The following is a 15,133-nucleotide window of genomic DNA, read 5'->3' on the forward strand; positions in this document are numbered from 1 at the left end:
AGGGTAGAGTGGAGAACTTCATGCTTAGGCATTCAAAGGCATAATCAGACATTTATTACTTGTATTTATTTTATTAAAATTACATAAAGTATTCTACCATTTTTATTAATTTTTTTAAATCCTTCAAACCAAGCAAGTTTAGTCGAGCTTAAGTAATAATAATCCACAAATTTTGTGTCTAAAATATGGCTAACAAATTACACTGTGTCTATACTAATGATAAAGTGAAATTACCTTTATATTTGTATTAGTATCTATAATATTTATATTGGAATAACTCAACTTAAAATATACTTTTCTGTCCAATTTGCAGAAGACCACAATGGTATGTTTTAGAATTAGGGATCTTGCAAATGAATCACTGTTATTCATGAAGTAATTGGAATACTTATGCATTCAGTATTTCAGTAAATAGCACAAGGAAATAATTCCCTAATTCCCCTAATAAGATGACTTTATACACTATTTATCCCATTTTTAAGACTGTAGTATCAATAAATACTTTTAGTTTCTTTGTTCCAATTCTTTATCTATAAATTAAGCTGTCAATTCCTGTAAAAATTGTTTCAGAGGTTTTTGCCACCATTGAATGTTCATCACCTGTTTCAGTGGTTAGATTTTTTTTTTCTCCTCTTTATCCAGATTGTTTGTTCTCAGACTGTGATTTATGAACTATTCGTGATCTGTGACCTGCGAGTCTCTAATTTAAACCATCTGCAAACAAAAACTATTCAGGACTGGGAGTTTGAAAGCATACTGAGTCTTTTTCAATAAGTACGGTGCAGAGTTAGAAACGCAGAAGTTTCAAAGATTCATATCTTAATTTTCCATTTTGGGGGAATCTTCAGTTTTTCTCTGTATTAGCATGATAATTCACATTCTTATCAGAAAATACTTTGCAATATGATGCTTTTGTTTTTCTTAAAGTTTGTGTATTCTCACTGAATTTGGTATGAGTCTTATTAATATTAAATAAATAAATAAATGCAATGCATTATTTCTGTGCTCAGAATATGCTTCTGTATAATATACAAGGCTAATTAATTAAAATTTATTATTATAAATGAAATAGAGGCTGAGTGTCTCAGTCACTGACCTATTAGTCTCTGAAAGTGAATATTTTCAGTTATTAGGTCATATTTTTAGTTACTATAGATTCTTTTTTAATTTAGTGTATCTATACTTATTAGTATTTCTCAGTCATCTGCCCCACTGAATTTACAAATGCCCATTATAGAACAAAATACTGTTAGAGCTACTACCAAAAGAATAATTCTTGTGGATAATAAAATAAATTTCTTATGTCAGAACCTTGGCTATTGTTGGACATTCTAACTCCTTTTAAAAACCTACAGTGATATATGCTCACATATGTAATAAATGCCATTTTTTAATGTATTAAATAATTACATATTTTTCACTTCAGGTGAAGTGTGATCAATACTGGCCAAGCAGAGGCACAGAAACGTATGGACTAATTCAAGTGACCCTTTTAGACACCGTTGAATTGGCAACATACTGTGTTCGTACATTCGCACTTTACAAGGTATATGTACTTATATATACTTACAATAAAGTGTAAAATATGAATGTTGGCAACTTTTGTCCTTCCCACAAAAAAATATTTAGCTCATTGAAAAGAATAACTAAAGCTCTGGTATTTGTTGTGAGGCTTTACTGTGCAGTACAGTTAAAAGTTCTTACATTGTTTGAATCCTGCAATTGAGAATATAAGAAACATTTCCCTCCATAGTCTGAGTTCTCTTTTTCTCTGGCTCCAAATGTGGTTTAAGTACACTTTGATGGTATATATGCTTCTGCAGTTGTTTTATTGAAAAATGCCAATATCACATCAAGTGGCAGTTTTGTCATTAATTTTTTTAATACCATAGAATGGTTCAAGTGAGAAAAGAGAAGTGAGGCAATTCCAGTTCACTGCCTGGCCTGATCATGGTGTTCCAGAACACCCAACACCATTCTTAGCTTTCCTGCGACGAGTGAAGACCTGCAACCCACCTGATGCTGGACCTATGGTTGTACACTGCAGGTAAGCTCAGAATTCCTTTCAAAGCATCTTATGTCAGTATTACTGTTTTCTATTGCAGATAAAAACTCTTCTTTCAAAGAGACTTCTGTCAAAGAAAAAGATGATTGCATTGTAAATTCACAACCTGAGAACAGCACTGCCAACTTGGATGGGCCAGAATTATTTCATTTGGTCTGTGCAAGAGGAATTAATTTTAGAACATGTGAAGGTCTGCAGGGAGAACGTCTGCAGGGACAATACAATTATAGTTATGGCATTCAGAAGGTGGCATTAAAAAAGTTTTGCTTTAAAAACAATGTTGAAGAAAGTGTGTTTTGAGCAATAAAACATCTTTTGAAATTATTACTTATATTGTGTATGAAAGTAAAGAACATGAAACTTAAGGAAGATAATGACAACTTTTTACAATAGGTAGAAACCTTACTCTGTTTTCAAGTTTAAACCCTCAGAACTCTGAGGAGCTGGAACTGCAAAGGATATACCTGGGGAGCAGTCAAGGTAGCAAACCTGTTCAGGCACTAAAAGGTATGAATTAATAAACTATTAAGAAAAAAACATGCTCCCCGTAAAGTTCTGGGAGTAGGGAGAATGAAGAGATGGCCATTCTTTAGAAATCTTTGACGAGACAATCTTAAAATCCCGCATATAGCATTGTCAGAATGCATGTGCCAGTTCTGATTGAAATAAGATTTACGATGGATCCTCTTATTCCAGGGCTGTGTTGTTATAGCTTGCATAGCTTACTCTTCTGCCCCTTTCAAGCCTAATGCCTAAGATCAGTGATTTTTGTGAGCTTCATTTTGGGAGACCTTCAGTTAGTAAAGCTGAGAGCTACTAACTATTCACTGTTCACTGGAGCTACAAATGCTTAGTGTATTTGAAAAATAGCTTTGCTTTTGCCATCCAGAAACTGAGCAACAAGAATTACAAGGATTATACCCCCTCAGTTCTGGCTTCTTATGTATTGGTAAGCCAGCCATGGTTTTTTTTGAATATTTTTAAAGTGATTAAAAGAGGCTCTTGTAAGTAAGACTGGAAAAAAAGTCAACATGAAAACAAAAGAATTACTTCAGTGTTAAAAGGCACACACTGCTTAGAAAAGGTCAGAGGACATGGAATATAGACATTTAATGTTTATTGAAATACCAGGGTTAGGAATGGGGAATAAATACGAATAATAATCTGTTTACACAGTTTGCTGAGTATTGCCTGAACGGAGACAGATCTTTCTGTACCTTTATTTACAGGATTTTAAAACATTTTGAATATTGCCTAGACTTATAGATCACCTCAGCTCGAGTTTCATCATCTGACTCTGTATAGAGTATAACTGCAAAGTGAATATGTTATGCTATAAATCAAAACCCAAATTAATAAAGGAAATGAATCTTCCCACTCTGGGAAGACTGTTAAATTACAAGAACGACCTAAATTCTCTCAAAGCAAAAAAAAGATGAATTAAATTAGTTGTTAAGTCATACAGCAAGGTATTGAAACAAATGAAATAAAATACAAAACCTGTTATCACTTAGCAATATTGATGAAATGCAAGGTCATTATTTCCTCTTTTTATTGATGAAATGCAAGGTCATTATTTCTTCCTTCCTTGCTCTTATGGATGCATATTTCTGTGAAAGTGGTGATCAGGTGAGGCAGTAAGATTTGATGCCTGTTGAAGGGCTTTTTTTTTAATTTCATATATATTTGTCAATATTCTACAGCATGCGTATTCTAGTCACAAATTTGTTGAAGCTTTTCACCTTATGTATAGCTTCTTGGGACTTTAAAATTTTAGGCATTTCACACAAGCTATCCATTAAAATGTAGACTCCCACCTATTATTTTAATAAGCTTTTTGAGTCCCAATCCCAACAATTTGTCCATGAGCAGAATTAATGAAATCAAATTTCTTGAAAATTTACGGATTTATGTCTCTGGGCTTTTGGGTTGTTTTGTTGTTGTTACTTGTTTTGGGTTTGGGGGGGTGTGTGTTTGTTTTGTTTATTGGGTTTTTTTGTTTTTTTTGTGGCTATGCATGTAGGAGCAAGGGCTGTGGACAGCCAAAAGTTTATGAATGTACTCATTAACTCATAAGTGTTAATGTGCTGACTATCTAATTGGTAGACCAACAAGAATAAGTTACTGAAGTCTTTCTTATAGCAGTAAAGTTTGTGTGAGTGCCATGTTTTCAGATATATCGTAGCAACACTGTATTTTGAGACTTGTGTTGCCCTATCATTTTGAATTTGACATTATTAAATTGGTAAAAGAAAATCCAAACAAGAGTGACAGAGCACCAGCACAATTTTGTTAAGCTAAAAGATAACATATCTCATTCCGCAACGTGAAAAACCTTAATACTCTAGTTTGAAACTGAAGTACTGGACACGCCTGCACATTTTATTTCAAGCTCAGAAAAATTTCCATTTTATGTTGAAACAGAAAAATTGAGCAAGTTTTGCATGTTACTTGCTTTCAGATTTTTCTTTCCTCTCCTCTCTGTTGTTCACTCTGTGAATGTCTCCATTCTTCTAATCTTCAGTCATTTCTTTTTTCTTTTTTCTTTTTTTTTAATTTTTTTTTCTCTTCAGTGTCTGGATTAGAGAATTACTGTCATTATATTCTGTTTCTGTCCTTTGATTCTGCTGTTTTTCAAATTCATCTCACTGGTTTTTACCATCTTGCTGAACAATTTCAATATGAAATAAGTTCCTACATGGTTAAGTATTTTCTCTGAAGACAGATTGTTGTTCTAACGGTAGCATTCTTCTGCCAATTTTTGTCATACATCACCTTTCACTTCCTTCTGGTACTCACCCTATTCCACTGAGATATTTTATCTGTTCTTGATAAACTTCTTGCTCTTCATTTCTTCCTTTGCTGGCTCGTAGTCTGCCACTGCAGCCTTTTTAAAAAGTCCACTTTTCCTTGTTCTATATCTTATCTGTCACTGACTCCCATTTTGTGTTCAGGACTCCCTAAGTCCCTTTTCATTAAAGCTCATGTACTACTATCACCCAGATAATAAATATATTTCAAACTTTCTTTGCTAGAGCAAAATAATATAATACAAGACCATGTCTTGTATCCTTTACCAATGGTAGGCAGTTCTTTTCCAAGATACCCCACTGAAGGAATAATGAGTTTACTCCTCAGCAGGACATGGGATTTATAGTGGGGATTGTAAAACAACTGAAACAACACTTATACCTTCTTCTGTGTTTCTTAAAGTACCTAAAAAACTGTCAGAACTCAGGAAATTATCATAAAGACATATTATAGAAGTATAAATATAAGGGGGCTTACTTTAAAAAAAATTGGTAAGAAAGAGTAGGCACAAAGAAGCCATTGAAGCATTTTTCTGCAAAGCTTTTAAGCCATAAAAAATAAGGAATATGAAATCTAGCAAACAACTAAGTACAGGGAGGTGCTATTTATCTGTAGTATTCCTGAGAATTTAGCACAGAGTTTCTTACTACTCAAAAGCTGAGCCTTTTTTCACTTTTGATTCAGGTCAGCACCCAGGAAATGCAGCAGGAGCCTGAATAGATGAGGACCAAATGAAAGAGCCAGCTGTCTGCATTTTGATCCTTAGACAGTTTTTTACTATTTACTCTGTATTTATAAGCAGGTATTTTAAGTGAAAGGTTTAGCCCAACCTTTTCCTTACTGCATTCTCCAGATCTGCCTTAATATTGACAGTTGTCTTGCACTCCACTCCATGTTGAGAGCATATGAGGTTTTTCCAGTTTTCTTGGTGGTTTTGGGATATGGCTATATATCTTGTAGAGAATTGTGGCCCCAGACCAGTTTGTATCAAATCTCAGTAGCTGATAAGCTAGTTCAGTATCCTGTTCCTAGGAAATGGTTGTTGAGCATATGCAGAATTTATTTAATAACTTCCAGTGTGCTTAGAAAAATTCTGAGGTAAAAAACAGTGACAACTGTAAAACTCAAAAAACCCTATAAATATTTGAATGCATTCTGTTCACAAAACAGTGACTGGGGAAAAAAAAAACAACAAAAAAAATAAAACAGTCTTAACTGGTGAAATTACTGTGATTGTAATATAAGTATTACCATATTACCATTCAATATTACTAGACTTCGTAAGGTATGTTCTGATAAACCCATGTTAAACAAATGCCAGTGAAAGTCTTGAAAAGAAGTTCTGTGTGATGAAAACAAAGAAAAATACAGAATTATATGATCAGAATTTACGATCATATTAGTAATTATTTGTTACTAATGTCCATGCAGCAGACATCTTTGCATGTTATTTGCACACCTACTTTTGCTAATTAACGGTTTGCTTGCCTTTGCATATTGAATCTGAATCAATACAGAAGTCAAAAACATTCGGAGCATTTCATATGTACATTCTATCAGCCAAAGCTCTTACCTCTGCAGAAAAGTTGGCAGATTTTTAAGCTGAAAAAGTAATTAAAATACAGATAAAGCTATTTTATTTTTAAGGAGAAAACAGATAATCGCTGAAAGGATTGTAAAGCACTAAATGTAACATCAAAGCCTAATCTAAATGCAGATTTTTTTAATTTATGTAATCAGAAATTCTGGTAGGACTACCTGCATGAAAAAGGTGCAGTGGTAATAACATAAATGTATAATGCTTTTGCACATTTTTTTTTTTTCAAGGAAAAATCGCCATAGTTTACTCTCTATATCCACCTGAAAAGATAGGTCAGCAAATCGAGGTAAAGTTAAGTTTAGAAATGTATTTGTTATAAACTGCCATGTTCCATGATCGTTTCTTTAGTTACATTCTTCCAGCAACAGCACTATTGTTATTTTCAGTAGAGGAAAGAAGCTAAATATAAGGTAAAGTTGCATGCAAAAAACCGTAATAACACAAAAGAAAATTAGCATTGCCGTCATTTTTGTAGATACTTTTCACCCTGTGTACTCAAATTTTGACTTACTTAGAACAACTTGCGTGATGACTTTTTTTGTGGTGGTTAAAATCCATGATGCAGGTAGATGATTTGCCATTTACAGAATCTCACATTTTAAGACTGTATCCTTTCAGTCCCTTTGCACAGGAGTAATATTTGAATCCAGCTGTTCTCTCCACACGATTTGCCCTAGTTTGCAGAGCTGATCTAGAAAAAAAGGGTTTCTTTAGTGCAAAACTGCAGGCTTAAACTCCAGGATTATGCATGCCTGAGACTGTAATGTGTGGTCTAATGATAGTGAGGAAAGCACACGTTTTTGTTTGAAGTTGGATTAGTGCAGGCGAACAGGTGCTAATCAGATCACAATAAAATAGCGCTGGAGGGTGTTTGGAGCTTTACCTCTATATGTTTTCAAAACATCACAGAAACTTCAGTAGTTGGTTGAGTAACGCTGCATAAAAGCTTAACATGTAACTACAATCCCATATGTTTGGATCTTTCTTTTTAATACCGGCTCCAAAAGGCATATCTTTAAGACACTTTGTGAAGTTTTGTCAGGTACCATTAATGTTGCTATTGCAGACATAAAAAACTTGTATGTTTGTAAAAATGTGACTGTTTTAGGTAAATACATCTCTGAGTATAGTAACATAACCATTTAATACAGTAGAAAAAAAAAACCACCATAATGCGATCTTGTATTTCTTAAAGTAGAATACTTACCTAATTTTTGGTCATTTCAGAATGAAAAGTAAAATTAAAATATATATATATATATGAAGCAATTATTTTCCAGTGGATTGTTTAATTCATCTCTGTATCATTTCAACCTCCCTAATGCTTTTACCACAGGCCTCACAAGTGTTCATTTTCTAATCTTTGCAGTGAGTAGGTTGCAGATGACTGCCTATCCTTTTTCACGGTGCGGGGTGAGGAAAAAACCCCCAGTACATTTTCAGAAATCTCTCAAATAAGATTGAAAAATACTAAAAGCTTCCTCATCCCTTCCATTTCTCTTCCCTGAGAGCAACTCAGGATCTTTCGTAACTTCCCTGAACAGCTGATGGCTCTGGAGAGGAAAACATAGTAAAGGCATTTTAGTATGACAAATATTTTAATATCACAAATATTCTAAAGGGTTGCTACTGTATATTAGACTATGCTGGGTATAATCTATGTAAAAACCACTGTAACACTATTTCCTCTCCAGCTGTTAGTTGCAGGTCACCATATACCTCACTAAGCCAACTACTTTCCTAAAGTCTTTGTTCACAATAACAAGCAACAGAAGAATTCTATTCTTAAAACAATGCATAGATGGTGACCCTGCTTAGGACATTGAGTTCCTCGCAATGTAAAAATACAGCAATGAGTACATGTCTAATTAGCAAAATACAATTTTCGTTGTATTCTCTAAGTAACTGATAGTCTGACTGGGTGTCGTTTCATTTCTACCTTTCCTCTTGGGAGTGACTTAATTTCTACATGTACCTTATACAAAGTGCACCAAGACTTACAGAGTTTGATGTCTTGGGACCTTGATCTCTGAGGAACTGGAAATGGATTCTCTTAATTTTGAAATTTTTAGATGGTTGTTCTGTCTTCATTTAGTTATTGGAATTACAGAGTCTATTGGAAAGTGAGAAAGAGTCTAGAAGGAAGGTTGATAAATGCTATCTGGCAGAAACAAAATACCGATGTTCCATCAGCACAATGATTGAGGTGGTCATCAAGTTAGGATTCGCCTTCATATCACCATAAAAACTCTCCAGGTTCTGATAATTTATGTTCCTAAAGCTTCATAGTTGAAAACCCTGGATGTTTTATACTCAATGTACAAGAGTTTTCAGCTAATTACTCTGCTATGCTAATTATATATGTATGCTAATCATATAGGCAAAAACAGAGTCTCCGTCAGTGTGCTGATAGAGCCAATAATGAATGTGTAATGCTGGATTTTTTTTCTGTTTCAAATTTGAGTGTCTTTAGTTAGGATTATCTTGATTGCAAAGATGCCAGTTATCTTCCTCAACTGCTCACTCTTTAAATGAAGGGCAGTTTGGCTCCTATTAGCTTAACTTGTTTATTTAAATTTAGGTGCTCACATAGAAAAACCTGGAATTATGAACATGACAAGGATTACTATACAATAATCATTGTGACAGTGTGCAGGGTCCTTAAAGGTTGGCTGGGGTACCTTGATATTTTTAGTTTGAATAGGAAAATACTGTGCTACATTGTCTAGAAAATCCTCCATGAGATTTCAGATGCCAGCAAACTGATGCTGATCCACTTTCAAGTTTTGTCTAAACCAGTTCTGCACAGTGAAAAGCCTTTCCTGAAACCTGAACTGAAGCTGCTGTATGTACACTATATGCTTCTGGTTTTTTGTAAGCATAAAAAGGTATCACTGGAACCGCTATTAAAAATTCAAGGCATACAAAAAACAAGTATGATTCTATGATTCTATTTCTTCATGCAGGTTCAAATAATGGAAAATACCTACTTGTGGTCTTTTTGATTAAACCAGTCCAGTGTGTATAAAGCCATCTTTGGCTGGCGCTTAGCCTGTGGTTTAGGGGATTATACCCCCACTGCTTTAATTTAGGGCAGGATTATCTTTTGAAATACTAAAAAGATGGTATGACTGCATAAGGCAAGATTTTGTTTCTGGTAGAAGTCAGAAATCTCTAAAGGGCCTGACTCTGACAATGGCAAATGTCAAAACTTTTAGGGGAAACTGTGGAACTCCAATGTCAACAATTATTTCAGTAAAGTTTCCTTGCAAGCAGCAAGCAGTTAGTGACTAGTATAGCCCTACTTCATGAGGATTTAAATTCTTTTCCCTGGTTATTTCTTTACCTGCCTAGAGAAACCGGTGGATGTCTCATTGTTCATATTCATGATTGTACATATATGTACACATTTTAAAGAACAAAAACAGTATTATCTTTGACTTTTTTCCTTGTCTAAGTATTATTCTCTGACAAGTAGTGTCACACATTATGTAAGAAGCTACCTATTTACTGCTTTAAACATGTCTGCTCATTTCACTAAATGTCTTTAGGTAAAGAGAAGAAGAAAAAAAGGCAAAAAACATTTTTAACTCTGTTTGTTGTTTTACATGTCTACAACTTTCACTTGTCTTTATCCATCATAGCAAACTAGGATAGCAAAATATCCCAAACTGCTTTAGTACTTACCGTGTAGAGAGAACTGGAAGGGAATCCTCACATCCCTAGTCTTTTGGCTGGCTATCTCTTCTTGTGACATACCCTTTTTCTGTAGCCTTAGTAACAATAACTACTCCACAGTTTTCTTAACTTTTTAGTAAGAGGCAGGGGAGCAAAACCAGTTCCATAATTATGGCAGATTTTCTTGCTAAGTTTTCCAGTGGATGTATTGAGGCCTGACTTGGATTCTGGCAGAAAATGGTTTCAGTTGAGCAGGTCTGCTGGAGACTGATGGCTTTTCAGTCAGTGAAATAACCTGCCCCTTATTAAAATGTAAAAATTTTCTGTAAGATTTTATTTTTCTTTAACAGAAACCATTCCTTTTCCGTGTGTTATCTCAAATTACAAATATGTTGGTGCTGATAATTATTTCCATATGTATATTATCATGTCCTACAAGGCCTGTAATTTCCTTTGACCTAAGCTGTAGTTTGATACATTATTTGATCAGCACTCTTACTGAGTCATTTTATCCATATGTATTTAGTTAATTGGTTATTTTTCTCCCCGCCCATGTTTGTATATAATATACTCTACAAAGGAAAAGGAAATCTGACTGCCTGCAGCTGAGTCTAGTAAAAGAGCAATTAGGTTCCATCAGAGCCAGCAGCTGTCCATAATGAATTCTGAATTAAAATTATGAGTGAAGAAAAGAATCCAGCCATCTGCAGGAAATATGAAAATGTTTTTATAACCCAATAGCCAAATTCTGGAAACGGGTATCTCTGAGATTTACCAGCTGTACCTACAGTAAATTCCAGAATATCGGTGGACACACTGTATACTGGAACACATTACATCAACTTGGCTATCCAGTGTGTTGGCTAACTTCGGACAGGCTGTATTTTTATCTAAAGTAATCAGCATGAAAGTTTTTTTAAATCATCTCCCTGTGTCTGTAGAACTAAAATGCAGCTTTAAAAATAGAATTATAGAATAGTTAGGGTTGGAAAGGACCTTAAGATCATCTAGTTCCAACCCCCCGCCATGGGCAGGGACACCTCTTACTAAACCATGCTACCCAAGGCTCTGTCCAGGCTGGTCTTGAACACCGCCAGGTGTTCATAGTCCTGTTATCTTTTTGTGGAGGCTTTCTGACAAGTATTCTGCCCATAATATTAATCTTTGTTTTTCCTACTTTTATAAACTTACTTCAGGGTCTCATCACTTATCAGATTTTATCAGTGAGTGTTGTCCCAAGTGAATCCTGTATTGCAGTGCCTTTTTTTTTGTTGGGTTTTTTTATTTTTTTTCTTTTGTCACCTGAATTTTAAAAACATTTTTCAGTTGTTTAAAAATTATTATGAGGCTATCCAAGCGCATTTTACAGCTACTTTGAAATTTCTGCATCAAAGCCCCCATGATTTTCATGATGTGATTAAGCAAGGTGAAATGCTTACTGGCATTAATCTATCATAGTCTGACTTTCTACACCATTATGGAGAATTCACACTGCTGTAATGACTGCTGAGATTAAAGAAAAGAAATATCAGAAGGAGCGCCAGTACCCAAGCTCTTCAGCTGTCAGTGGAGTATTGTCAGACAAATTGAAAGGGCTGTTTATTCTTTTCACCACTTGGTCTAAGAAAACAGAGGGCTAGCAAGAACTTTGGTATGAACTCATCAGCGGAGCCTCAGGTTTTTATGCTCTGTTTTCTGCTGTGTAAAATCTCACTGCATTATTAGCATATTGCAGCCACTTCAGTTTGAACCATATCTGAAGTTGGAAGATAACATTTGTTTTATCTTCTGAATGTATCCTGTAGATAACATTAGTTGTCTGTGGAAAGAAAAAAAAAAAAAAAAAAAAAAAAAAAGAGACATCTTGAGATGGACATGAAAAAAGCGGGTTTGCTATACAAAAGTCCTGTCAGCTTCAAGCTTGAGGACTAATTTATGCTTATTTCTGCGTTTCCAAAGGAGGAGAGAAATAATAAGTAAGTAAGTAAATAAATAAATAAGAATAAATAAAAGTTTTGTAGATAGATACTTGTGAACAGGACACAGAACATTTGAACTATGACTCGTACTGAAAAAAAACACAAACCTAACATGACCTGTGGAGACCTGGTACTATGTCTTTTTAGCTTTGTACTTAACAAACGGAATATTGTGTCCAGATGACAGTCTGCAACCTCATCACTGTTCTATCAGTCTAAAGCCCAAGTATAACAAATGGCATATGGTAGTGTTCTGACTTCAGAAAGAGATCATGAAGGCAGCTGGTGTTAAGAAAAGAAACCAGCTGTTGACCACAATAGGTATAAAAACACCTAGAGTCAGGGAGGGGTCCAGAACAACTCTGAAACTGGGAAACACCTCACTGCAGCAGGTACTTTCAAGGTCATCCTGTTACCCAGCTCTGCAGAACACATTTCTTCCCACCTTTAATTCATTTTCAGGTAGCATCAGTTCACCTTTCTACTTCCAACACAGATAGGGTAATAGCTCTTCTACATATTCTACATGAAAATGTAATTAAAGCACAGAAATACGCAAAACTACAAAACTCCTCAAAACATCCCACTCTGAGAATGCAAAACAGGTTGAAATGCAAAGAAAGCAAGGCGGTAGCAGCAAGCAGTGTAATGTCTGCTCATTGACTTGTTTGCTTTGCTGTAATTTCAATTCTGTTTATTGATGATAGGATCACCATGTACTTCCTCTCATAAATTACTCACAAGTATCATTTTCTGTATTTACTACAGCTGTTCATGCATAGATCTGTCTTTAATTTAAGGTAACAAGTTACAGTAAGATGTGTTTTTAAAAATAACCTCAAAATGCATTTTTCTAAACTATTTCACTAAATTTTATTTCAGTAAATTAAAATAGGTCTTTCTTTAGTGAAATGCATAATGACAAGAATGCTTTGTGAATGCATTGTACAGTACAAAGAGTGTAAAATGTACACTGAAACTCAACAATCGCACAGAGTAGATATCTTTTGGGTAGTTACTGTTAGATGCTAAATAGAGAATGCAGTACACTGAATATGTAAGACTGTATTTAGAGAAGTAGTAAAATGAGGATAACTGAGAACTGGATTAAATAAAAAAAAACACAGAAAATCGTTGTACACAGATAAAACACTTCATAGAAATACAATTTCTTCTAATGTCTTTTCTTTATATATCTTATTGAAGAAATAGGTGGTAAAAATGATTTACAGCCAGGTGTAAATATATATAAAAATCCTCTGTGAAAAGCAGGATTATATCACATATTGCTATATAAAATCAACAATCAACTCTGAAGGAAAACCAAGGTAAGGAAAAGAAGCAGTATGAAATAGGGTCAATGAACTTTTCAGTTGTCATATTGTATAATTTCTGCTGTATTTCATTTTACACGCAGAACAATGAGAGGTTTCGTTGTTGGGGTTTTTTTCCACCCAACAATTCATGGTTTCAGAAAAGAAACAGGCAGAGGTACTCTGATATTCTGTCCCTTTTAAGGAAGGGAAAACAAGTCTCAGAAATAGTTCCCTCCCTTTTTAATCTCATAGTTCCTAAGCGTCAAAAAACACAGAAGTATTGATAGAAAGGCAGGGGCCTTGAAGATCTGATTGGTAGATGAGGCAGGGGGTGGATGAGGGGAATGGAATGGCTGTGCTTTCTTTAAGTGTGTGGGACCATGAGACCAAATTTAGACAGAGCTTTTAAGCTTCTCTCCCATGACATGTCTAGAATCTTATTTCCTTAGAAATCCAAATTCCAGTATAATAAAAAGATTTCTGTAGGAGATGTTGTGTCTGTAACTTGTTGGTTAATAACCCTTAATGGATCCTTTACTCCATGGTATTTTGTATCAATGAGTTTCACGATTTAATGATGTACTACAGGAAAAACTACTTCCTGTTTGTTCTAAATTTCCTGTCTCATCATTTCATGATCCTATTTCTTGTGTTGCAGGCAAAAGATGAATAGTCATTTATTTCCTTTTCACCTCCTCCACATAACACGAGTTTATGCCATTCTTTCATATCTTCCTTTCTCTTGAGTCTTCTCTGATACAAGCTGAATTATGTAGTATGTTTAACCTCCTCTTTATACACTGTCATCCTCTTTGGTATGTTCTTCAGCCTTACAATTTCTCTATCATTATTGATATGGACCAGATTACTTGATGTTGAGGTGAATGCAAGGGCAGCCTTTTGGCATGCAGAACGGCCTCAGAATGGCATTGAGGGGAAAATCCACAGAATCCTTCTGTAAGTAGTGGATCGTTAGGGTGGTGAGTGAATGAGTGAGTGTAAGAGTGAATAAAGATATCAGACAAAATCCTTCAAATTAGTTCTGCAGAAACCTCCTAAATGTAATTGCAGTGCAAAAATATAACTTCAGGTAAACGGTTGTCACACTTTCAAGTGTGCTCAGGAACTGCCTCTGATGTAGTACTCATGTATTTAGATGTTATTTTCCTTTACTCCTTTACCCTAATGAACTACTTATGTATCTTTCACTTTCATAGTTCTACATGGTATCTCCACTGCTAAAATAATTTACTAAACTTGTAAAGTATTTCTAATACTTCTGAGCTGTCAGCTAGTGGAATTGCTCTTTACATTTGCACATCCACATTGCATTCCTGCATTGCTTTGAACCTATATAGGAGTCTTGCATTTGTGTAAAGTTGTAGCTCACGAAAGACCTCAATTTGAAGGCCAGTGAGAGCATTTGAGTTCCTGTAGTGGAATATTCCTGTTAGAAGTGTCAAAAAGTTGTTTGTTTGTTTGTTTGTTTGTTTGTTTGTTGAGATTACTAGTGATACACCTTTTTCCTGCATGGAAAACTCAGCTTTTAAAATTATCTCATAAACAATTATTCCCTTTACATGGGATTTGTTGCAGAAGATTTTTGGAGTCTTGATTCTGTATATTTAATATTTTGAGAGTTTATTTGTGCTCATGATACAATTTGCTAAGACAGCTTCTTGTG

General features: G+C 34.7%; 1 protein-coding gene across 39 annotated transcripts in view; it reads left to right on the forward strand.

The window, feature by feature from the left end:
* Window positions 1-15,133, forward strand: part of PTPRD (protein tyrosine phosphatase receptor type D) — a 466,133-nt gene that overhangs the window by 430,013 nt on the left and 20,987 nt on the right. For all 39 annotated transcript variants that reach the window (XM_061365082.1, XM_061365081.1, XM_061365083.1 and 36 more), the window contains 2 exons: window positions 1,427-1,546; window positions 1,893-2,047. In XM_061365082.1, coding sequence (XP_061221066.1) covers window positions 1,427-1,546; window positions 1,893-2,047 — 275 coding nt within the window. The remainder of the gene's footprint in view (window positions 1-1,426; window positions 1,547-1,892; window positions 2,048-15,133) is intronic.

The sequence above is a fragment of the Neopsephotus bourkii genome, unplaced genomic scaffold (genome assembly GCF_033783945.1).
Source record: "Neopsephotus bourkii isolate Nb327-2 ecotype Australia unplaced genomic scaffold, CSIRO-AGI_Nbou_v1 NB_1273, whole genome shotgun sequence".
Classification (NCBI taxonomy): Eukaryota; Metazoa; Chordata; class Aves; order Psittaciformes; family Psittacidae; genus Neopsephotus; species Neopsephotus bourkii.